The 26,594-nt window shown below is 36.8% G+C and overlaps 1 protein-coding gene across 4 annotated transcripts; it reads right to left on the bottom strand.

Annotated features, from left to right (window-relative positions):
• Positions 1-2,760: 2,760 nt before the first annotated feature.
• On the bottom strand, positions 2,761-26,506 carry BROX (BRO1 domain and CAAX motif containing). Of its 4 annotated transcripts, none has more exons than XM_039341660.1 (13): positions 26,364-26,506; positions 18,432-18,562; positions 18,233-18,339; positions 15,420-15,516; positions 14,389-14,484; positions 13,196-13,268; positions 12,492-12,597; positions 10,680-10,769; positions 10,245-10,330; positions 8,911-8,992; positions 8,086-8,236; positions 5,645-5,804; positions 2,761-5,427 (listed from the first exon to the last, which is right to left on the bottom strand). In XM_039341660.1, exons 2-13 carry the CDS (start codon positions 18,530-18,532, stop codon positions 5,341-5,343), a joined length of 1,236 nt encoding a protein of 411 aa, XP_039197594.1. In that variant the 5' UTR covers positions 18,533-18,562; positions 26,364-26,506; the 3' UTR covers positions 2,761-5,340. The 4 variants fall into 4 exon arrangements, with proteins under 4 accessions (XP_039197594.1, XP_039197595.1, XP_039197597.1 ...); XM_039341661.1 differs by having other exon boundaries at positions 26,360-26,500; XM_039341663.1 differs by lacking the exon at positions 26,364-26,506 and adding an exon at positions 24,982-25,347.
• Between the last annotated feature and the right edge of the window lie 88 nt (positions 26,507-26,594).

Genomic DNA, 26,594 nt, shown 5'->3' with positions numbered 1-26,594 from the left:
GTTGAAAAGCAACATTACCTGGAACTGTAGACGCTATGCCATCTAGGGGCTGCTTTATAGCATTGCCATGTCTTTTAAGACATCGTGACCTAACTCGCTGCATGCTAACTTCTTAAGGTGAGTGAGGGAACAACATAAGAAAACAAAGATGCTGGGGAGGCATTTAAAAAAAAAAAAAACAATATGGCACCCCCATCTTTTTTTATATACACATTAAAAAGTAGCAGGGCTTCAATCATGGTTGGGATTGCCACATTGATTTTTTGGACCCTTCTCTGCAAATACCCTAGGAAAAAAACGTGTTACTGTTTGGTGTGTGCAAATTGAGAATAAGACACATGCATCTTCATATATATTTCCTTTTTTATATTTTCAATAGAGGGCAGTGATTGAAAAGGTACCCCACTGCAAAGGTAAGAATTTTGGATCCAGCTGCAAACAAAGATGGACTTGTTGAAGTTTTTCTACCAATCTCTTTGCATTTATTTCCAGACATGTGTCATGAAATAAAAAAACCTTAAGTTCTAAACCATTCTTTAACTGTCTATACTCTGTCTCTCTCTAACATCATTTGTTTCTTCTTTTCTTCACATTATGACTTTGATCCATGAAAGCTTATGCTGTAATAACAATAATAATAGCAGCTTGTGCCCCAAAACATAGGGTTTTAATAAACAAATCTCACAGTGCAACAGTGCCCTGTGGAGAAACTAAAACAAAGTATACATTTATTTTGTTTGATTTTTCAATAGCCCTCCAATTAATTCTTTCTCCCTTCTACAGCCCTTCAATAGTAATAATGACTATGAATTGCTTACCCACTGCAAATACATGAAGATTGAAAATGAAAAAATAATGATTTAGCATTGCAAATCAAGTCCAATGAGAAGAGTTTATGTGAAAAGAATACATCAGTTCTGCAGCATCAGAAATTACAAAACAGAGGTCCCAAAGGTTTCAAGAGGCAACTGGACTTTCTTGTTTTTCTTTTCGCTTCTCATTCAAAAAGCTTCTTCAGCTCTAAGTGAATGGATTACCAGAAAAATTGCAGACTACAGGAACCATTTGCGCTTCAGTTTGAGATGCAGACAACACAGACTCACCCACAACAGCCTGCGCCTCTGTTCAACTGTGAAGGGACACAGGGCAGAAAACATCCTGCAGAAAGTACAGCTCCACAACAACAGTCCTTTCAGCAGTTCCAAGAAGGCTTCACACCTATCTGCACTACTCAGGTTACTCTGAGGACACAGACAAACCCCCAAGTGGCCTCAACGACTCTCTAAAAGGATGCAAAGGACCAGCTGTCTACAAAGAATGTAAATCCTTACGTTCCCCACTATCTAGTCAGAGCTGAAGTAACTTTTTGGATGACAAGCGAAACATCTTCAAAGAAAAACAGGAAATTCCAGTTGCCTCTTGAAAAAGGATCTTTGGGACAACCATGACCTGGATGACTGAGAATCTCCCATAGACACTTACAGAATAGAGGCCTATGGAAATAATACCAAGGGATGGGATGGAGCTGCTCATTCTTCTGCAATGGAATTCTGGCAATGATGATGATGATAATATTACTTTATTAAATTTATATCCCTCCCAACTCTCAGCAACTCTGCGTGGTCAAGAGATGAAAGCAGCTTTTATAGATATTTCCACTTGACTAAACTCTTGCTTTACTTCTAAAAAGTCTCACAAAATGTACATTCTGTTTATAAGTGCTTCAACACTGAGTTGTGATAGTATTTTGTACCTGATTTTTACAGGTATACGTCACATTAACATGACAAAGACATGCAAGAGAAAAAAAATTAGGAGTTGAAAAGTTGTACCTTATATTACCTCCTTCTAGACCAGCTCCTTTGAATCCAATAAGGTTTTGAACTATACCAAGAATTGTATTCATTTCAATAACAGTGACTAGAGAGCCAGTTTGGTATAGTGGTTAAGGCATCAGTTAGAACAGGGGTCCTGAACCCCTGGTCCGTGGACCAGTACTGGGCCGCAACATGCCAGCAACTGGTCTGCATGGACAAGCAAAGCCCCATCCACAGGATGCAGGCAGCACACAAAACCACGCACCCTGGGTTATAAAGCAGGAATATGTGAATTGTAAACCCATTTTAGGAGCCCTGGTGGCAGAGGTTAGAATGCAGTATTGCAGGCTAACTCTGCTCACAGCCAGAAGTTTGATCCTGATTGGCTCAAGGTTGACTCAGCCTTCCATCCTTCTGAGATCTCTAAAATGAGGACCCAGATTGTTGGGGGTAATATGCTGACATTGTAAACTGCTCAGAGAGTGCTGTAAAGCACTATGGAGAGGTATATAAATTTAAGTGCTAATGTTGTTATGCACAAATCAATTGGGTGATGGAAAAAAATCAACAAGCCATTTTATTATGTATGCAGTGTGATCAGGCTTACAGTTTCTATAAAACTGTTTTAAGCCTGTGTTAAACTTTGTTCATATATTTCTTAACCAGAAAGGTGTAAAACAAAGCAACTCAACACATAAAACAGTATGTCCAATTTCCATCTTGTATAGATAGAAAACCCAGCTCTAATTCATTTAAAAAGTATGCAAACATAAAAAGAAACAATTTGAAAATATTAAACAAGAAACATATTGATAGTAAATAATTTGATCATTTAGTACATTTGATGAAAGTAAACCTATATATACACATACATATATCTTAAGAGTGTACAATGTTATGTCTCATTCAAAATCATATTTTCTATAATATATAGGAGTCGAAATAATGGTAAATATTTTATTTTGAAAAATCAAACAAGGAGTACTTTAATTTATATTTATTGATATAATTAAAGCCTAAAGGCCAGGATCAGGACAAAATGCAACAACAATCAAATAGCATGTGAAGATGCATTTGTCTGCATACTGCAATGGCCAAGCATTAAAATTAATTTATTCATATTCTAAACATAATATAACTGGGGAGTTTTCAGAAAAAGACAGAATTGTGTGTGGGAAGATATGTCTGGATTTGTGTGCCCATGTGTGTATGCATGCACACGCAACGAAAATAATTTAAAATAGTTGAATTGTCACAAATATTACATTCTAATTGTAGATGTGTTAGGAAGCCTTTTAAAAATAAACATACTTCAACTTCCAATTTTTTGTAAGCTTCCCTGTTTCCATCCTAATTATTGATTAGGTCCACGCTTTTTAAAATTTAGCAATTCTGACAGTATCTGTTATTTACCATATTGTTAACCAATAATTTCCTGGGAAACCTTAACAGTGATGCAACAAAATGTTTTTACCACAGCAAGATGACTTTCTGAATCCTTCCCTCAAAAAATAAATACATTAAAAAAAATCTGATGTCTGCAGATTAGATCATTTATATTTTGTAATACTTTTTTAATTGTTGCAAACCTTTTTTTAAAGGTATTTATAGTGAAACTGATAATATTGTAACCTTTTATCCAACTGTTAAAGAAACAAAACATGGCTGCGCAAATATGTGGAACTGAATAAATAAAAACTCTCAAAAAGTACAATAACTGTAAATGAAATGCATCATACAATGTATTACTAATTAGGTTTATCAAGACTACAATTCCGTACTATACATTGTGTAGCTCAGATCCATTTTATCACTATTGAGAAGTGCTTGGATATCCTCAAGATCTTTACATATCTAGTAAAATATATACAGAACATATTTATGTTCATAATTCAAATATTTTCTTGTGACTGATTTATCTTGTTTATTTCAAGTAAGCAGGAAAATATTGACTTGATTTTTGGTGACAGTCAAAACATAGGATTGCAATAGGACAAACACATCAATTTAATGAATAAACACAAATGGGGCAAAATAAATGCCTAAACATTTTGGTATTAGAAGGATTCCCATAGGTGCTAGGTGATATCCCTAAACTACATTAAATATGTCCACTGTCTTCAAATATAGGTCCAAAAAAAAAAAAACAAGTCAGAGAAGTTTATAGAAGTTACCATAAACGTAAACAAATCCAATATATAAATTACCAGATTTGATGTCAATTATACCAAGTACACATTAACTGGAATTCTCCACTTTGAAATTAAAAATTTATGAAATCAAATTCCATGTGAAAAGTCCTTAAACATGTTAGCTATAACTTACCTATTATTGATTTTTTTAAATGTCAGAGACTGAAAAACAGCAATGTTTTCTGCTGGCAGCAAATACACAACTGTTGCCAACAATCTGCATATTGCAAGTTAGTATATATAGAAGGAAGATATATAGTAATGTAACTGCACAAAAATATTCAAAACAGCCTTGTTTGTAGTTCTGTATACTATGAAACAATATTACTGAAGTCTTACAGGACAAATCTCTCACACGTGAACAGAGGTGGAAACCAAGTGACATAAGCAGAGATAAAATTTCAGTTTTTATTCCCAAATGAGACTTGTTCTTGGTATCATCTTTTTGAATCTTCTGGTAACTAACTTTTCAATTACATCAATAAAACTCACCCTTGTGCACCAATTTCTCTATTTTTAGCATGCTTTAATACTTTTTACTCAGGGCTTTTTTCACATATTCAGTTATTACCTTGTGTCATAGATCTAAATGTTTAATCAATAGAATTTATTATGGAAAGCCTCCTTTATTTAGGAAAATATGCTTACTGGTTTGACAGAGCAGTACTTAAAAGTAACTCCCCAGAGAGTGACCACATAAAATCAACTATTAGACCTGAAATCACTTTTGCTATGATTTCCTTTGTAAAATTTGAAGTGCAAAAATGGCAGCAATCTATATTCCTTCCTACAGGGACTTAATTTATACTGTCTAGAAATTTCCTGTGCTCAAATGTATTTTTCTCTTGCTTGTAATGTGGTTTATTCTAAATAATTCGAGGCATGAATAATTTGTCTTTAAAACAAAGTAATACATTATTGTCTTGTTTGCTTCATTGTTGTGCAAACCTTAAAAAAACCCACGCAGAGCCTCAACCTCATCCCTTGCATTCACCTTTATTTGTTCCAGAATCTAATGCCTACTCATCTAAATGTTAATTTCCACTATGGTCCCAAACTTTTTTCAATCTAGCTTTAATCTCTTCAATTTCTTTTTCTGAAAGAAAGCCATTCAACCCAGCCAATGAAAAGATGTGTGTACGTATGTATGCATGTGTGTATGCGCATACGTGTGTGTGTGCGCGCACGCACATACACACATACAAAGTTGAAAAGGAATGTATTTGTTACAGTAAAGGCAGCCAGAAGAACTAGCACACAGGATAGGCAACAATAACCCTAAAGTTTACAGAACAGAAGTCACAAGGAGTAGTTCTTTGCAACTGAGGATCTTATGAGATCTGGCATCCGGTGTCTTTTTGAGGCTTTATATCTGGTTCTTTTAGAGGTTTCACTTCTTCCTCTGGCTTTGGTTTAGCCTATTAATAAAAGTAAAGTAGAAAAAATGATGATAAAGACTTTTTAAAAATTTGGCAACATATTGCCCTTGAGAAAAGGTAAAACCCCCACCCTTCACAAGATGTTCTCATTTTCCTCTCTATCCCCAGCATTTCTCTTCTCCTGAGTAAGAACCAATATAAAAACCGAACATTACAGAGAACACTGGTGAAAAAAGTAACCTGTATGTGTTCTTACACTGTCCTCCTTTGGCCTTTTGGTGAGATCAAATGCAGCAAGGGATTCTGGGGACCACTGAGCATGCACAGCTGGAAATTCAAAAGCAATTGGCTCAACTAGACCATAGTTTGCTTTCAGCTCAAGTTGGGGAACCTCTGGAGGAATCTTCTGGAAGTAACTAAAAGAAAACCAAATTGGATGTTAGCAGTCCTAGTTCTTTTCAATGTAATTCCATATAGTTTAGCACCTACTAATGCTACATGTAGCTTACATAACTTAACTCCATGGAATTCACAATCTGCACTCCATTTTCACAAATATGACAGGTGCTAAACACACTGAAGATTATTTTTATAACCACATGTACAAACATGTCAAAACAGAATCCAAGACAAAGAAGAGTTTTAGCAGTCCAACTGGCTGAATCGAAAATTGATTCCCCAAATTACTTCATTGTGGCCAGTCAGTGTTAGAAAATCTAATTCCCTTTCCATTGTACATTATGGTTTCAATAATGTTAACTGTAGATTAAAAAGTATTCTGCTCATGATAGAACTGTCTCATATTTTTAGAAGTGATTAATAATGCAAGTCTTTCTCTCTCTCACTCACTCACTCACTCACTTACACAGAGACACACACACTTCAGTGAAGAAGTCGCATGTTATTTTTTTTTTTTAAAGGGAGAAAAGCTGGGAAGAATTGGCATGCAAGAAGGAAAAAGGATGTATGGGCATCATAATACAACTGTACATCAGATATATCAGATATTATCGTATCATTGCATTTGCATTCTGACATTATGATGCATATTGTCATCACTTTGTAATGGTGGTTTGTTGCAGTTGTCAATGAAGCTAGTGCCTGGTTTGAGAAAAACTACGTTCTGCAAGCTTCCCAAGACCAATTTGTTGAGGCGGTACCCTGAAGCCAATAGCAAACCTCAACAAAATTCTGCATCTGGGCCAGGAAGGTGCCACTTTCCAGTGGCATCTGCAAATGTTTACTGTGAGTCTGCACCATTACAAGGCAATAGACTTGAAGCAAATCTCTCACTCATCAGTTTGCAATCAGCAATACCACCTTTGGCTAAATCCTTAATTCTAATGAAAGAAAAGAACAGCATTCCCTTAAGACATATTCTCAGAGTGAGGGGAACATTGTCTTTGAGTCATGCTTGGTTCCTGCTGACATCCCACACAACTCCATGCAGTTTTCCTGTGGCATTTTCAGAAGTGGTCTGCCATTTGCCTCCTTCCTAAGGCTGAGAAAGAGTGACTAGTTCAGGGCTGCCCAACTGGCTTTCACGACTAGACCTCAGGTTTCCTCCTACAGTCCCTCTAAAATAATTTGTTGAGACAGTCCAATAATGGGGTACTTAAATAAAGAACGTAATTCCCTAAAAGCAATAAGCAGGCAGGTATCTGTACAGCTTTATGCAGACAATGTGGTAATTCTATCATAAAACCCAGTTGGTTTGAGAAAACTCTTGAAGGTGCTATCCCACTTTTGCAAGGAGATTGCCTTCAGGACCACTTGGAAGCTGCAGGTAATCCAGAACTCAGTGGCAGGGGCAGTTATGGGCATCTCGTTGGATGCCCCCATAATATAGTTGTTTCATGAGCTGCAGTGGGTACCAGTAGGCTTCTAGGTACAATCTAAGTGCTCGTTATTACCTATAAAGTCCTTCATGGCACAGAATCTGATTATATGAGACACTATTTGTTTTCTATAGTTTCTGCCCATACTATTCAATCAGACAGAATTGTTATTCTCCAGTCCCACTTATTAGCAATGACAATTCTCTCTCAGCACCTATCCTCTAGAACAGGGCTCCCCAAAACCCAGGTCACAGCCCACTATCGGGCCATGGCCTATTTGGAAACGGGCCGTGCAAGCAGCAGGCGAGTGCGTGTGCTCCACTTGCATAAGTGGTTGGCGCTTGCGCTCAGACAAATGGGGCTATGTGCGCATGCCTATCATTTGCATGGAACTATCCTCCTGCCCCCCCCGTACCAGGCCAAGCTGGAAAGGTTGGGGACCGCTGCTCTAGAATGACCTCCACTCTGATCTTATTTAAGAGAGCCCTTAAAACCTGGTTCTTTCCCCAGGATTTGGGCTAGACGCAGTGTTTCTCAACCTTGACAATTTTAAGGCATGTGGACTTCAACTCCCAGAATTCCACAGCCAGCATTGCTGGCTGTGGAATTCTGGGAGTTGAAGTCCACATGCCTTAAAATTGTCAAGGTTGAGAAACACTGGGCTAGAGTGAATGTTATTTCCCAAAATAATTGGTCTCCTAGAGTTTGTGAGGTTTTTTTTCCTGAATGTCTATTTTTATATTGTATGATATTGTTTCCCATCCACAAGCACGGTAAAGTTAAGTGGTCTATCAATTTATTAAATGCACTTTACAAAAACCACAGACTAAAATGTATTTGTTTGAAAAAATATACTTACATGAATCCATTTTCTCGCTGAGATTTTTCTAAGGCATTTTTCACTACAGTTCCTAATTTTATAAAGAAGAGATGTCCAGATGGTTTCGCTGTAGTCCCTGGCCCTTTGGTTTCACCATATTCTTTGCATAGCTTTTCTGCCTTGGCATAAACTTTCCAAGAAAGCAAAGAGTCAGTCCCCGTTCTTACTGCTTTTTTATACAAGTTTTAATAAAGTGCATTACAAGCAATCCTCGACTTACGACCACAACTGAGCTCAACATTTCCGTTGCTAAGTGAAACATTTTAAAGTGAATTTTGCCCCATTTTACAACCGTTCTTGCCACAGTTGTTAAGTGAATCAATGCAGTTGTTAAGTTAGTAACGCGGCTGTTCAGTGAACCTGCCTTCCCCGTTGACTTTGCTTGTCAAAAGGTCGCAAAAGTTGATCACATGACCTCAGGACACAGCAACCATCATAAATAGGAATCAGTTGCCAAGTGTCTGAATTTTGATCACTTGACCATGGGAATGCTGCAACTGTTGTTAAGTGTGAAAAACAATCATAAGTTACTTTTTGTAACTCTGAATGGTCACTAAATGAATTGTTGTAAGTCTCGGAACCATGATATATAGCTCTAATATGATTTTTTTTTAAAAAAAAAAACAGGATATGATCTTCTCCCTGCAGATTAGACTGTCATAAGCAATTCTACCACAGTAATCCTTACACCTCTCAAGAATTAAAGTTAGGCTTTGATTATTCAAATGTATGATTTCTTGAGTATTTACTAGTTTTAATGTTGAGAAATGCAGTTTATTCTATAAACTATGAAAAAGCACTCACATTTTTCTGCTTCTTGTAGAGACCTAATAGATTCTCCACATTTATCGCTGGCCAAGAGAGTCTGACCATGGTAGCAATAGGCCTGGGGGAAGCAAGACTTTCTTTAATATTCTTGGCATGCTCTGGGAATTACGTTAATTTCTTACTTACCTTAGCAGTGAGGGCAGAAGAGTGAACTTCAAGATTTGGAAGGCATAGAGCTAAGAGAGAGCAATTAGCTGTTTCTAGAGTTCTTACTACTATGGTACTTGGCGTAATAAAGGCAGGCTGTTCCAGCTAAACATGTTCACCAACACACTTACAGTAGCAGAAGGATTTTGATATATGGCAGTTAAGAACAATCCATTAAAAAAGACAAGTACTTGCTCTATGTTCTCAGACATTCCAGTACAGTGCAAAATAAAAAATATGCATAATAATGGGTAATTATACTCTGCCATGTTTTATTTGAGACAATATACTGCTCCCTCTGCTGAACAGACATGAGGCAAAGAAATGTGCATTACTTCAAATGGTTTAAATTTACCATTTACTGTTGAATTTACCATTAATTGGGATTTTTCAAACAGAATATATATGAGAAAGTGTACTTTACAGATAACACAGAATATTCTTTCAAAGAAAGCAACAAACATTGATTTACCAAACAGCTGGCTTGGTTCACTATTTGGAAAAAAGTCTGCTTGCCTGAAATTTAGATAAAATTCAGATATGCAGATTTGCAGATCAATCAAATCCAAAGTCCACTATCCTGAAGTCCATTAAATCAAAAGTCTACTACATATCATTTCACTCTTAATCCCAAGATCAGGAAAAGTTTGTATGTATAATAAATTAAGAAGGGAAGACGTAATACATGGATGACATGTCTTCCACTATTTGTCCAATAAGATCCAACAGATGTGAAAGCTCCAGGCTCTATCTTTAAAACGTATCATTTGATGGGTTCCAGGATGCATGCTTTCGCTGCCTTAGGACTTGACTTCTGGAAAAACAGCAGCTTCCTGAAGATAACACTAGCTTGGATCCTGCTGTCTTTTAAAGTAGTTTTGAAGGCCTGGCTTTTCCCCACAAGCTCTGGTTTAGGGGACGGAATGCCTTCTGAACGCAACTGTATTAAAATGCTAAGAATACTGCTATCACCATTGTTTTATTGTTTTGGATTTTATGGTTTCAGAATCATTCTGAGTTGAGCTGCCTTTGATTTATAAATACATGAACTCCAAAAGACTTACAAAATATTGCTTGAATAATATAGATTGTTATTTTATATAACAATTTTATAGCCCTTTGAAAATGGTTTTAAATTTGTTTTTAAAACTCTGAATACTCACGTAAGCCATATAGAAGCATGACTTCAACTGAAGGTATTTTCTCCACTTCATTGTATATGCTGGATCCAGACTAGATAACATTTGATCTAGGGAAAGATAATATTTTTAAAACAGTAATCTATTCATTAATTTATCTATTTGCAATATCTGCTAAGAGATTCATTCAATATTAAAGCCCTGATTAAAACCAAAATATTGTCTGTAGAGATACATTTGTCCATGAATCAGAGATATATTCCAAGCCTTAAAAGTGAAAGATTTATGCTGATTTCTTGCCTTCAGTCACCATAAAAAGAAAAGTAAACAATAATCAAACAAGTTTACCTGGATACAGATTTCATTTTTTATCCATTGTACTTCCTTGGTGCTCTGTCCACAGATAAGATTCTGTGCCTTAAAATTGCATCAAATATTCACCAACTTTTAATTAAATACCTGCTTTTTGATAGAAATTGGCTGTTTCATAGGCCAAGGCTGCTATTAGACCAGGATTGTGTTTCAGCTCAATAGCTCTGGCAATTGTCACTAAGACAGAAATGAGAAACTACTGTAAACATCACCTTGCATCCCATTTATTTCTCTAATTTATGCATCTCTAAACATGTAAAACCTGCTCAGAATGCAATATATATTTCTTTCTCTTTTTTCTTACTTATAATATTTTGAGAACTGAGTTGGGATATTAGCCTATGTGAGAACTGAGTCTCCATCCTTGAATTTATATTCAATGAGATTGTTGTGTAGGCACATTTTTTGGTGTGTGTGAAATTATAACTGATTCCATTTTCATGTTCATTGTACATACGTATGAATAAGAAATCCCTATGGTAGACTGATAGTAGGAGGGGAATGGAAAGGCAGGGAATTTACAATCTTGATGGCAGACCTGGCTCTGTTGCAGGTTGCCACTATGCCAGCATGCAAGGTAGGACTTCAATTTGTTCTGGTACAATGATAAGGGATGGATATTTGGAAGAGGGGGATGATTATAGTAACCTCGTGACAGAAATTCCCATCTGGTGAAGTTCGGTCTTAAAGCATATTTTTTGGACAGGTGATGGTTTTATTGGGACAACAGATGTTCTTAAATGCTCACAGGGAATGTCTAGGCACTAAAATCAATGATGATGCTGTGTGACTTCACTGACTGATGGAGTAGGGAAATGGAAGAGGCCACTGAAACTCTTGCCCCTATCCAGTGCTATGGATTCCAGATTTCTTTTTAATACTTTGGTGAACACTGAGTAATTAAAAAATGGAAAGACGTCTAAATCATAAGTAGTACAGGTAGCCCTAAACTTATAATAGTTCATGTAGTGACCGTTCAAAGTTATGAACTGAAAAAAGTGACTTATGACCATTTTTCACGCTTATGACCATTGCAGTACCCCATAATCATGTGATGAAAATTTTAGATGCTTGGCAACTGGCTCATACCTATGGCCATTGCTGTGTTCCAAAGTCATGTGATCAACTTTTGCAACCTTTTCACAAGCAAATCAATGGGGAAGCCAGAGTCACTTAACAACTGCAGTGATTCACTTAACAATTGCGGCAAGAAAGGTCGTAAAATGGGGCAAAACTCACTTAACTGTCTCACTTAACAACAGAAATCTTGTGCTCAATTATGGCCATAAATTGAGGACTACCTGTATATGCCATTTTCTATGACACTATCCCATCCATCCCATCCTAAATAAATAACTTTTTCTGTTTACTGTGTGGGACTATGTGCTTGTACTTATTTGGGAAACTGCAACAGGTGTATAAGGTGAGGTACACAGTAAAGCACCTATACACAGGTTAATCTCGGTCAAAGCAAATGCATGGTTATCAATTAGTTATTGAGCCGAAGTTCTGCTTCTGGCACTTAAAAATTAGAGCATAATTCCTAATGCACCACATCACTGCCAGAGACCTTTTTAGATTTTTAAGATCATTAGAGATACTTTTGCCACTTGTGCCGGACAAGTATTATGTTATTATTATAGGCGGGCAGGCTTGCACTTTAGGATTTTTTCCCCCTAAAATTCATGAGGTGCTTGTTATTAGGCAATTTATTACATCCTGCTTTTCATTAATAATTCTGTGGATGCTGCTTTTGAAAGGAATAAGGGACAATGTAATACATTATGTCGGACTATGTTCTACCATTCAGCTCTCCAGCAGAGCAAATTGTTTTAAAATCCTTAGAGAGGAAGCCCCCAACATTTCTCAGATGCAAAATTAGTAATATTGCATAAATACCTTCTTGTGCTTCAGCTTGACATTGGATAATATAGGAATCTATTAGTCGAGCTTCAAAATCCCTTCCTTTTTCTACAGGAGTGATCAATTTAGGAATATAGCTTTCCTAAAGAAAAAAAAAATGCACTTTAGGATTGGAAACAGTGGCTGCATTTAATTAACTAATGAAGCATCTAAAGATTTATGAGAACTTAGTAACTATCAAGCATACCCATATGAAAACTGCAACCATTCTACCAGACATCTATTAATTTAAGAATGGCATCTAATATTTTAAAATCTCCTTCATTGGAACACTTTAAGGAACAATTTTTTTAAACTTTCTATTTACGCAAGGAATAATGGGAAATATGTGCATCTCCCATGTAAATTTTGCAGTGGAACAATCCTAAGAAGGTAGTCTGTGGGTTCTGCCTGAACATCTGGAACTATTTCTAACCCTATAAATTAAATAAGTCTTTTAAAATAATATGTGGATCCTAATGAGCTACTATAATAAGAGAAGTAATGAATTGTGCATGCTTCAGAAATGTTTTGGAAGAAGTATTTCAGAATCCACATATGCACTATACATTTCTATCCATTATTCATTAATGCTGCCTTTCTTTTTTCATTCATGCTTCTGTGCCAGCTTTAAAATGCCATTTTAATCTTGCATTGAAGTCAAAGAAAATGCAACTTTTCTGGAAAAATATGTATTTTACCTTTAAATGTTTGAAAATCCCAGCTGCTATTTTCATACTGCGGTGGACATCTTTTGCTTCATCTTCTGTTATGCTAAACATTAGCAATTCATTAGTATTGAAATGCTTCAGGAATTTTACATATCATCCATCAAACTTCTTAATATTACTGCTAGCCAAGTTCTTTTGCTTAATAATATTGCTTAGCCAAGTATTGTTTCCTTTATTTTATGTTTGCTCAGCAAATAATATACAATATTTCTAAGGAATCAAAAAAATTAAGTAGTGCAGGGAACAAATATCAGCCTCTTTGGTCCATCTAACCCACTACTCTGTACTATAAGATGCAGAACTATGATGCACACTGCTGAATAAAAATCTGATTATCACAATACTCTTGTACTTTAATTGGAGTAACTTTTAGCAAATATCACTCTGGCTAATGTTTTACTGGATAAGATATTCAGTATTTAATCAAATTAATTAAATCACTGCATAAGGTATTCATTACTAATTCAAATGGTTTATTTGGCATCTAAAAACTAAGACAGTGATACTAGCCAAGTTCCTGCAACTAGTCTGGGCTTTAAAGATCCTATAGCTAATCAGAATTCACTCAAATCAAGGCTTCTGAAAGGTATTTTACAAAAAAATAAAAATAAAATAGCCAACTAAGAGAGAAGCATACACTCATCATATACACTATTAATGGAACCATATCATGTTCCGTCATTAATTGTGATATCAGGTGCTACTGTTACTATATTAGTTTTTTTCTTTTGATTTCATATTTTGGATGAATTTTGTAGACTGAACTTCTCAAATACATAATCAGTTTTCTACATAAATCAACTGTTGATCCTTAGGACAAGAAAATCACCTTTCTGGACATATATAGAAAAGAAGATGTCATTCATGTAGGACATTACATAAGGAGAATATTCCCAAATAATTAGACAGAATTTTTTTTTCTCTCTTTAACAGTCCGATATTGCAATTCAACTTGGTTTACATTTCTAAACATATGGCTGGGACCCATACAGTTTCACAATAAGAAAGTTGAAGACTATAGATTGAAATGGTTTTATTCTAAACAGCAATTTAGGCTCCGATCCTATGAACAGTTTAGCAAAACCAAACCCACCAATTTCAAATGGGCTTAAGGTATGTTTTTAACTTTCTGACATTAGTCTAATTAAAGTGAAAATACTTACTCTTCTTTCCCAGCTAATCTTGATGCATATTTAGTGTACCACAAGGCCACATTAAATCCCATAGAAATTAATTCAAACACAGCATCTTGCTGGGCACTAAGGGAAGAAAGGGGGGGAAATTGTCTTTTGCACAGTTTATAACACTTCTCTGAAGTATAAAACATTGCAACACTTCCATTTATCTTTTAGACATAAGGCACAATGCTACAAAATATATTTTCAGGAATGTCACATCGAGTTTAAAGAGACTTGCTTAATTCTTTTTCATTCCTTCCTACCCCAAATCATGGGAACAAACTTCCAAAGTATTGAAATGTTCACACAGAACTTTAATAGCTTGAAAAGTGGAATTGTTCTGACTGAAACAATTCATGTTTTGTTTTAGTCTGGTCAGGAATGTTCAGAGTATGGTGTTTTTACAATTCTTCCCTTCAGAATGAAAATACCGAAGTAGCAGTCAATCAAGTTACCATCATTCTTTTAAAATATTTATTTGAGCACTACTATTAAATTACAGACAACAGGATTTTTTTTATAGAAGTGGAAACTTTGCTTGACCCAATATAATAACACTGAAAAAATAAATTTCATCTTGACTAAGATTAATTTATCTAAGCATATACTGTCACACAAGGGCTTGTTTTTAATTATACAAATCCCAAGGAGATATAATGTTAAGAACTAACCACATAAAAGATTACAAAACATATACTCACTTCTAAGTGTCATTATCTTGCCAGTAATATGGGCAATATTTTTATTAATCTGTTGTATTTGTGTGTACAGTATAGTCCATTAGACAATGAAAAAAGATGAAGTCATAACACAAATCACACATGGAGATATTGCAAACCAAGATTTCAAATGATCCCTCTGATGAAATATGTTCTTTCATAAAATGGCTCTTTCAAGGTATGAATGTAAGAGCATTTTTTTAAAAAATCCATAACATCATTATGGTAATCCGTTAAGTTATTTACTCTTTGTACTAAAAACTACCTTAAGATTTGAAAATCATACTATATGTATACCTTGGTATTTGTCCTTGCAACGTGTCGGTCCATTTAAAATTCTGAATGTATCTCAGTTTACTATCCTGTGAAGAGTTATCCAGTGCATCTATAAAACCTGTTAAAATAATGCCAGTATTAAAATAGCACATCCCCTACAAATCAAAATGCACTTTAAATAATCATTTACTTTCATTTTTTTCCTATATTTTTATTGATAATGTGACTGTTAATATAATTTTTTAAATATTTAAAATGCCTGGTATTTAAAATTAGCCTCAGAGTTCCTTTTCACTTGGCAGATTGGGGATCAGTTTTATACTATACTTGGAGGTCAATTCTATAATTTCTTTAGTTAAATTCAAAGTAATTGACATTCCATTTTCAGAGCAACACCAGACAAAAAATGCTAGGAAATGAGCCAAGTAAGACAATTCACTATGTATAGGGGGGAAAAGGAAAAAAAAAGAAGAAAATGATGCCTCCTCATGTCAAAAGAAATTAATACAAATGGAAAGCCTTCTGCTCATGTGAGGGGTCTTGCATTATCCTATATCATTCAAGAGGGGCCCCCCAATGGCTTCTGAAAAACAGGGGGAACAAATGGTGAAGCCTCATCACAAGGAAGACATTCAGTTTATATATTATAACAAAAGAACATATACTCTATACATACTAACTGCAAATTTATTTTCCAAAAGATAATCTTTAAGTAGCTAAAAATTGCATTATCTAGACCCCATTTGTCTTTTGGAAAATCTCAATGTGCTCTACCATAGGGGTCGGTTGGTTAGACAGCCTGTAAACTATTACTATTGACTTTTCCTTGGCAAACATTAAAGGCTGTTATCCTTCTGCTATTTTTAAAAAAATGTTTTAATAGGCTGTTAGCCACCCAAAGTTGCATTTGCAAGACAGGTAGCCAGATAAATCAATTAAATAAAGATATTTTAGTAAATTTCACAATTTGTACATGTGCAAAAAAAATCAAGGGAATTCCCTGACAGACTAATAGGAAATGAGCACTGCACTGTACATGGAGACAATGGCTGTAGAAGAAAAAGGCATGGCATGGTACCCTGAACAGGAACGTGGCACTGAAATATCTTGTGGCAGATAGCATTCATGGTTTTAAAAACTAAAATCTGTTTGTTAAAAAAAGAAGAAAGGGGAAAGAAACACATAAAAATTAGCAATATAATCTCAATGGGCTGGAAATGGGGAAAGTTCTCAACGGAAGAGACCTTGATAAAAATAGGAGCAACTCTCCACTGATGTTGTTTAAAGCAGTGTTTCTCAACCTCAGCAACAGCATGGACTTCAAATCCCAGAATTCAACTGCCAGCATGCTGATTAGGGAATTCTGGGAGTTTAAAGTCCACACTTCTTAAAAGTTGCTGTAGTTGAGAAACACTGCTTAAAAGTACAGTAGGTAAGGGCATATAAACATGCTCAGCTCTGTCTTCACATTTATAAGATTACAACTACCTTCTATCTAAACGAAGGACTGAAAATGGTAAAAAAGCACAGTGTTCTGTGGCTGGCTTGAAAAATGAGTTTTTTGGGGGGGACAGTGATATATGAATTACTGCACTCATGTGGATTTTTTTAGACAATGCTAACCAGAGTTTGCTATTTCATCCCTCCAACTTAACTGATTTGTTTTATCAACCACGTGCTTAGATTATTAAAATATAGCAGACTATTGCAATTTCTCAAATAATCTATAATGCTCAAGCTCAAACAATAAGGCAGCATATCACTGAAAACCCCAAGATCTTCTTCACTCATTATCTTCCACAATGTATTCATAAGGGTAAAGCTGTACTTGGCCATCAATTATGCCTGGCATCCAGTCATGAAAAAGATTAGCAGTGCTGCAATCAGAGAATTTTGCCCACCCCCACAGAAGCCTCTGAGAAATAAGGCAAGTCTGTAGTTCTTTATTCCATGCGTGGGTATGAAGAAGTGTCGCTGTTTTGCATTAATTTGGAGAAAAACAGAAGAAAGCAGGGAAATGTCTGTTATTTCTCTCCTTTCAAAGCTTTTTTGGGCTTGGTAATTGCTTTAAGGCTGAACAAATTAATGAAGACATTGCCGATTTGTAGAAAACAATAATGGAACAATAATGGAACAATAGGGAATATTCCCTCTTTTTTTATCCTTCTACAGCTTTCTGCAAATCAGAGACACTTTCATCTTCCTTGTGTTCTGTAGTCATCAAAATGTCTTGGACTGGAGCTAGATAATTGTCACTATGAGAATTAAAGTAATACCAGAATTTGGAGGCCAGTCCCATTTCTGAAATCAGGAAAAATGTCTAACTTGAGAATTAAAAGAATAAGCTCTCTGCTCACATAATGCCTCTGTGGTAAATATAGCCTGAGCATCTTTGATCAACCACAAAAGCAGACTTTGGATCACTGATAATCTGCATCAATGCCCTATTTCTACACAACTATTTCATGAAATTTCTACAAAAGGAAATGCAACTTTTTGGAAAACAAGGACTATAGTTAATATGGAGGTAATGTCTGAAAATAAGGTAGCTGCGGAAATGTGCAGTGCAACATCAATGGCATGGGCTTGGTTGGGGATTTTCTATTTTCTTCCTCTTTGTCAGTGGGTGAAGAGTTTTTCTTATTTTCAAAAAAATCTGTGAAGCATTTTTTTTAGGAATTGCACTCTAGTTTTACACTCTAGTTTTTGTGCTTTCACACTTGACAGTAGCAGGTTTCACTTCACCATTGTCAGATTTTGGCAATTGTGTGACTAAAATTTAACAGCACAGTCAGAACAACTTCACCTTCCCAAATAATTGAATTTTTTTTTACCTTTCAAGAGTGAAAAATAGGAATCAGTTGCATTTTTCATCATATCTGGATTACAACTTAAATCAGTAAAAAGTTCCAGAAGCCGTGCTCTTGATAACCTTAAATCACTATATTAAAGGAGAAATAAAACAAAAGATACTTCTCAGATGTGCATTGTTTTCTCACATTAACTCACATTTCTATATGTTCTTACACTTACTTGCAGATTTTTGTCGCAGCTGGAGTTGTGGCTACTCCATAGTAATTGAATGAAACAGGAGCTGTACCCTTTAAAGGGTTTCGATGGAACCAATGAGTCATTCTCTTCTTAAACGTTAGATTACAGCAAGACTAAAATAGAGAAAAAATACTGATTTTATATAACATAACACTTAAAATCTGTTTATTTAATACATTTCAGTTTTCTATGGAAAGATATTGACACACACATATACATATATTTATGTTACAGAAAGAGACAGAAAGAAAATAAACCTAACCAGATGTTTGAATAAACACGCAAAGTGTTGTCCTATATGAAATATTATATTAGATGTGATGTACAACACTGATATTCTATAGTGTCTTAACTCATGACAACCGTGGAAGAAAATCACTTGTTTTAAGAATAATTAATAAAATTAAAATAATTAATTAAAATAAAAATAAAATTCATTCAATTTATATAACTGCCTTTCTCAGATGCGTGACTCTAGGCAGCATTATAATTGTTGCATCTTGTTTAGTATTAATATTAGCAATAAACATAAAAAACAATTAAAACCTAAAACTTTTTTTTAAAAAAAATCAAAATTAAAGTACAGTAAATGCAATAGAATTTTGAGGGTCATTGTAGGTGCTCCTAATAATGACCAGAGGTTGAAAGCATTTGCTTCTCTTCAGGAAGTGTTAATTTTCATTCAGTTTTTCAAAGATGAATGGGACTGTGTATATGATCAGGGTATAGGCCACTCCTGCTATGGGCCACATTATTTTCACATGATTAACAGCCGGTTGTTGCCTCTTCCTTATAGCCTGCTGAAAAGAAGTAAAATAATGGCTTTTAAGCTGTTTTACACAGAGCCTTTGCATCCCTTAATATTGTAAAATGTCTTATGATTATGAACAAAAACTGTTTCAAAATACAGTTTTTGTGTTGTCAGAAATGTATGCAGATATGTGACGGGGGAGAGAAAATGTCATTCATGAAGAACAATGAAGTTCTTAAATGCTGTGCAGTTGTGTGTATAGTTTTTTTTTAATATGACTATGTTTGACATGTTTGTTTTTATAAACACCAGTAGATGACATCACTGCTGTCAGCACTGGTGGAACCTTTCATAAGAACATTATGTGAAGAATTTTGGAAGCCACTTCTTTTTATCTTTCTCTTTTCTCTTTTTCAACTTTTTTCTTTCTTCCACTGTTTTCTTCTTTCCTTTTTTTTCTTTATATTCATTTGTGTTAGTTTTTATTTTATTTATTTATTTATTTATTTATTTTATTTTCAAATATTTATATGCTGCCCAATCCCAAAGGACTCAGGGCGGCGTACAAAGTTAAAACAATGATAAAACAATAAAATAAAACAGTCATACCGCGAGTCCGATCATATCCCGGCCCCCAGGGGACATCAGCCCCAGGCCTGCCGGAACAGGAGGGTTTTAACGGCCTTCTTAAAGGCCGGCAGGGTGGGAGTAGTTCGAACCTTGGGGGGAAGTTGATTCCACCAGGTCGGAGCCACCACAGAAAAAGCCCTTCCCCGAGGGCCCGCCAGCCGACATTGTCTGGCCGACGGGACCTGAAGGAGGCCCAATCTATGGGACCTCACCGGTCTCTTGGAGCTGTGCGGCAGAATGCGGTCCTGTAAGTAACCTGGCCCTATGCCATGAAGGGCTTTGAAGGTGATAACCAACACCTTGAATTGCGTCCGGAGACCCACAGGAAGCCAGTGCAGCTCTCGGAGGATAGGTGACACGTGGGCGTACCTTGGCGCGCCCACAATCGCTCTCGCGGCTGCGTTCTGAACCAACTGCAGCCTCCGAACGCTCTTCAAGGGTAGCCCCATGTAGAGCGCGTTACAGTAATCCAGTCTTGAGGTGACAAAGGCATGAGTGACTGTGAGTAAAGCCTCCCGGTCCAAATAAGGCCGCAACTGGTGCACTAGGCGAACCTGTGCAAAGGTCCCCCTGGCCACAGCCGATAGATGTTGTTCCAGATTTAGCTGTGAGTCCAAGAGGACACCCAAGTTGCGTGCCTGCACTGAGGGAGGTAAATTTGCCCCCCCCCAGGACTAAAGATGGACCATCCAGTTGGCCTTTGGGAGGCAAGACCCAGAGCCACTCGGTCTTGTCAGGGTTGAGTCTAAGCCTGTTCACCCCCATCCAGACCCTCACATCTTCTTTATGTTTAAAGTTTAAAAGTTTTAATGTTATATAGAGATTGAACAGCTGTGACAAACAATCCTGGATGATGTCTTTTTATGGGAGTTACACATTAGGCTGGTGAAAGCTTTGAAGACTCCTTTTAAAGTTGTAGAAAAGTTTAATGTTGTCTTCCTTAAAGACAGGTGGTGAAAGATCAAATCCTGCAATGCCACAGAAATGATGTAAAAGGACTGTGCAGAGCAAAAAGAAAATATAAAGTTGGACTATTTGATCAGAGATAAACTATTGCTATTTCTGATATCTCCTAATGGACTTTTTGCTGAACGAGGATTGTGAAAGATGAAGATGGAAGAGGATGGTTTCTGCATTGTATACAAATTAGGCTAAGGGAAGAAGAGGTTTTTTTTTATTTGTAACTTTAAAAGAGAGTAAAAAGCTAGCATATTAGCTTATGCTTGGCATGATGAAAATTGGAAGCCACTTTTTTATTATCTTTGTTGCTTTTTTCTTTTCTCTTCTTTCTGAAGATTTTGAACTTTTTGCTTTTTTTCTTCTAGTTTACTTTGTATTAGTTTATATTTACTAAAACTTCAATAAAATTGTTTTTTAAAGAAAAAATAATTTCATATACATGTGAGACAAAGTTCTTTTCCCTTCTTTCTTCCTTGAAAATCCTTGATATTTGTTCAACTCTTCTAGATTGAAGAAACATTTTGTTAATGACAGACATATCACTGCTTCTCCAAGCATGAATTACCTCCGTAAACATGGAACCAGTTCTTTCTGAACATTTTAATAAGCCAGGACAGGCCAAGAGAATTGAGGAAAGAGAGGTTGGCCCTCACTTCTTCAGATATACTTTCTGCATCCTTGAGATCCAAAAACTGATGAGAATTCAGAACTGCAGAAGCAGTTGTCATGGTTACATCATCAGTTTCTGCTCCAAGAGAACATAAGGAGCCAGTATACTGTACTACAATGTTGAACTGGAACACAAGGGATTCAGACTCAAATGCACAGTCCACAGAGTTTGGAACCAATCAATCTCTAGGCTCAGCATAGATGGTTCTCAAGAGAATAAAATGAACGGAGTCCCCCTCTGTAAGACAGATTGAACAAGAGGCAACAAACAACAACAATGAACTCTAGGTTGAGTGAATTTGCTTTTAGCTGCAAAGAACACAGCAAATTTGCCAGAACAACCCTCAACTGCTACGTATCTCCACTCGCATCATTCTATTGCAGAAAAGCTACATAGTGCAGAAAAACAATGTTGGCATGTTCTATATCAATGGTTCTCAACCTGTGGGTCGGGACCCCATTTGGGGTCGAACGACCATTTCACGGGGGTCGCCAAACAACGCAGTCCGCCATTTTTTTCCCCCTTTTCCTTAGCTGTGCTACTCCCTTTTATTCTATTGGCTTTTGAAAGCCAATAGAATAGACTCTCTTGAATAGAGTTTAATTCTATTGGCTTTCAAAAGCCAATAGGAATTGTCCAGGCTGTCTCTGCCCTGCTGAGCCCACCAAAAGTCCCATTCTGCAAATGGTGCTGCACCAGTTGAGTAGTCCTTGACTTACGACCGGTTGAGTAGTCCTCGACTTACGACCGGTTGGGGGGTCGCGACATTAAAAAGGTTGAGAACCACTGTTCTATCTAGTCACAGTGCAGATCTAAAATAAGGCATTCTTATTTTCATTGCCACAGAATATTGCTCCAAATAGACTTTAGTCCCTGCTTGATTTGATTCCCCAAATGCATTCTTTATTTCCATTTATCCAGTTACCTTTCTGGTTAATTTGTTTAAGCTCTTCAATAACTGAGCAGCTGATTTAGCTATTTTGTGAGGGGGTTTAAACAAGGATTATGGCAATAATCTGGGATCGCCTATAGTGCTTCCTACAAATGCTCCCTATGACAAGACTGTAAAACAGTGGTCTCCAGCAGGTTTTAGAGCTCTGAAGTTGGAAGAGTCAGCTTTGCCCAAGCTGCAGTTTGGAATATTCTAAACAGACACTGGATTTGCCTACTTCCTTTCTTAACTGTTTCTTAGCCATTGAATATGGCTTGTATATTGCTTTTTGGTATTAAGAATCTCCAGAAAGACATGTTTTTATTATACTGGATGATTTTCTTTCAATCCTTCGCGAAAGAAGTTTTATGTATATTTAAAAACTTTATTTGGAATTGAACTGATTTTGGAAAGTTTTTAAACAAACTAAGGAAGCAGACTGACTAGAAATAAGATGAAATTATTATACTGTAAAAATATTTCCTGTGATTTGTTTAAAATCCTATTAAAATTATATGAATCATTTGAATTTAAGCATAAGAAATCTTTCCCTGGAAAAATGTTGTGGATTAAAGAAAAAATGATAAGAAGAGACCCCGAAGGCTGGTTACTAGAAGCAACCAGAAAGAACTAAAGATAATTATAGCAGTCCTTGACTTACAACCCTTCCTGCAATGACACTCTGGAACTACAACCACCCCTGAAAAAGTAACTTGCTACCCATCTTTGAAGTAATAACCACTGTACCACCTGTGGTCATGTCATCACAATTTGAGTGCTTGGCAACTGGCAACATCTAATACAGAATGGAGAAAAGTTTTTGGCACAGTATCATGTCCTGTTTGTTTTCAGAATTCACAGGATTGTTTTGGGAATTGCCATTGGGACTTCGTAGCTGCTAGTGTTACCCTCCTAAATTAGCTCATCTTTATCTTTTAGGACACCAACTTGATCTAATCTTGAAGAAACATGGTTAAAGTCTGATATCAAAGCAGAGTGTAATTTCTATTCAGTAATCCTTTAAACCTCTGCAGATTAAAAAGTCCTTCAAGAATGACTGATTTGTGTATTATTATACTATATCAAATTGGAAGACTTCTTAAGAAGGGAATGGATTCTTTGCAACTCCAGGGTAAGACATACACAAGTCCTTGACTTACAACTACAACTGAGTCCAAAATTTCTGCGCTAAACAAGATGGTTGTTAAGTGAACTTTGCCCAATTTTACTACTTTTCTTGCTACAGTTGTTAAGTGAGTAAAATGCTTACCAAATGAATCTGGCTTTCCCATTGATTTTGCTTGTCAAAAAGTAGCAAAAGGTGAACATGTGACCTCAGGACACTGCATTGTAATTTTGAACGGTCACTAAATGAATGGTTGTAAGTCGAGGACTACCTGTACTGCGTAACCTTAGATATTTTCCTAATGCAACATAGTAAAAAAGACCACCTTCTTTCTCAAGTATTACATAAGAAAATTCTCACATTGCTTATTAATCCTGGACAGAAACTTGAACAATGAGCAAGACAAAAGTTTTCCTTATTTATCCTGCCTCCGTTACATGTAGTCATAGTAATGAATCAAGATTTTCCCATGTTTCGGCTTAAACACAGTAACAGCCAAAATGTTCATCTAAAACTCTGTAGAAAGGAAGAGGCAAGATAAATACTTTTTCATATATAGATAGTCCTCGACTTATATCCACAACTGAGCCCAACATTTCTTTTGCTAAGCAAGACAGTTAAGTGAATTTTGCTCCATTTTACGATATTTCTTGCCACAGTTAAGTGAATCACTTCAGTTAAGTGAGTAACATTGTTAAGTGAATCTGATTTCCCCATTAACTTTGCTTGTCAGAAGGTAGCAAAAGGTAATCCACATAACCCCAGGACACTGCAAAACATGCCAGTTGCCAAGCATCCAAATGTTGATCATGTGGCCATGGGGATGCTGCAATGGTCGTAATGGTGAAAACTGGTCATAAATCACTTTTTTCAGTGCCACTAACTTAGAATGGTCACTAACCAAATGGTTATAAGCCGAGGGCTACCTGTATTGAACTTTTGCTTTTAAAAAAACAAAACAAAAACGGAACCATTAAAAAGAGCTTGCATCAGTGCTCAGAAATTCTGCCCTTCATTGCAACACGCTGGCCTTCTCCGGCTCTACAGTAATTGTGCTTCCTTCCTAGCAGACAGCAAAGCGAACTGCCCCATAGCCAGTATAAATCCAAGCCTCTCCCAGCACATACTTTCTCTCCGCCTTCTCTCCTTAGAGAGGGACTGCTCTATTTTACCTTCTCTGTTTCCAGCGGACTCTTGTCAACAGTAGCCACTACCGTACAGATCTACGGAAATCAGTTCAAGGAGGAGGAGCCGCACCCCCAGAGCTATGAAAGGAAGGCGGCAAGGCCCGAGTCCGCCTCTCAGTGGCTCTGCTGAAAAGTAAGCCCTGGCACCGGCTTCACTGCAGGGAAGAGATTCGCCCCTTCCAACCTTCTTTTCGACTGGGAAATGCGCGCCTAAACCCATTTCCTGAAGTCAGTATGGTGATTTTTAAATTACAAGCTATTCGGTTTGGGGGATCACCTCGATTAAATCCGGTCTCTTTTTCTCCAGCTATTATCAATTACTTTGCCAAGTGTTCGTTCGAGCTGTGTTCGGCTGTTGGAAACCTGGTGCTCCCTGTCCTTCGGATCAGTAATCCCATCTCACTGAGAGGGATCGACAGGCCTTGGAGTCTATATATTTGAAGGATGTTGCGGTACAGTGAGCACATTGATGCCGGTTTGTAGCAATTCCCAGCTGAACTCTCCGAAGCACAACTGACTATAATAGGAAGCAATATGCTAATCCGAATGGGCTTTCCATCGGATATGCAATACCGGTTTTTGGGGGTTTCATTCACCGTTTAAAACCGCGCCCCATTTGCTGAGGCCTTAACGGGATTTCCTTAAGCCTCAAAGTGAGGCTCTTTCCTCATAATGTTTGCACCTCTAAGTAGTCTCACTGATTATAGCGAAGGAGGAGCCGCTGAGTTAACAGAGCAGAGGCCACGCCCACTCATAGCTGGTAAGGCTCATTGTTCTCTGCTTTAAGTACAAACTGCGATGTAAACATCCCGAGGAGCCTGCCCGGGAATAATCCTCTATTTTCTCACACACTCTGCGGGCTGTTTAGCTTGACGCATTGAGATTCTACTATGTTCATATCCCCTCCCTGAAAAACCATCCTAATTTCGTCAATTAAGACTGCGTGAACATTTTAAAGTGTTCACATTTCCTCCACCTCTGCTTATTTTAAAAGTGTTCACATTTCCTCCACCTCTGCTTATAACGACATCAAGCCTATTTCTCTTCTATTTTCCTAAAGGGCTTGTCTTTACAGAGCTTCCACAACTTTATCCGAAAAAACAAACTAGTCTTGAGTTAAAACAATACGATATTCACAAATCGTTTAAGGTTAAAGTTTTGCAACACAGGCGGAAGTGGTTAGTTTAATTCTATTCAATTCTCGAAATTGCGCTGTGACTGGAGGTTACTATTTGTGTAATAGTAAAATAAGGCTAAGAAATCTTAAGAGGAAAAGGGGAACGATTCATTCAAGAAGTAGTAACTATTTAAACACGTTTTTTTCCTTAACTGGCCCAGAAATATCCAACTGATCGTGTATACATAAGAATAAACGAAATAAAGCTTGGGAATGCAAGGAGGTAGGAAAACAACAGCCAATCGTTTCGGAATTAACTCTCAACTGAGCATATTTCACAAAAGAATAAAAGGTAATCACTATACTGAATGCATTTAATTCCATGACCAACTGTCTGTGCAAGGCTGGACCTTGGAAACAATCAGAGAGGAGAAGGAAGCCGCTATGATTCATCACAGCCAGCGTTCAGGTGCGGTAAAGAGAGGAAACAAAATACAAGCGCCTACGATATAATAAATAGAAGCTTCCTACCACTCACCCACCTCGGAAGATTCTCTACTCTATGCCAGAGATCCAAAAATTGTAGAGGAGTTAAAGGATAACTTCTGTAGGGTGACCTCGGCAATAATAAACCAAGAAAAACCCACCCGACTCCCTAGGCACCAATAGTGGAAAGTCACGTGGCCTTCCTGGACCTGGCAAGGTCTCGCTAACCGGGCGGAAGCGCTTCACGTAATGGTAGCATCGAAATCGGGCCGGGCAGATCTCGGCTC

The sequence above is a fragment of the Crotalus tigris genome, unplaced genomic scaffold (genome assembly GCF_016545835.1).
Source record: "Crotalus tigris isolate CLP2741 ecotype Arizona unplaced genomic scaffold, ASM1654583v1 scf7180000017771.5222438, whole genome shotgun sequence".
NCBI lineage: Eukaryota > Metazoa > Chordata > Lepidosauria > Squamata > Viperidae > Crotalus > Crotalus tigris.
The sequence above is the reverse complement of the archived record's forward strand: the minus strand, read 5'-3'. Positions and strand labels throughout refer to the sequence as shown.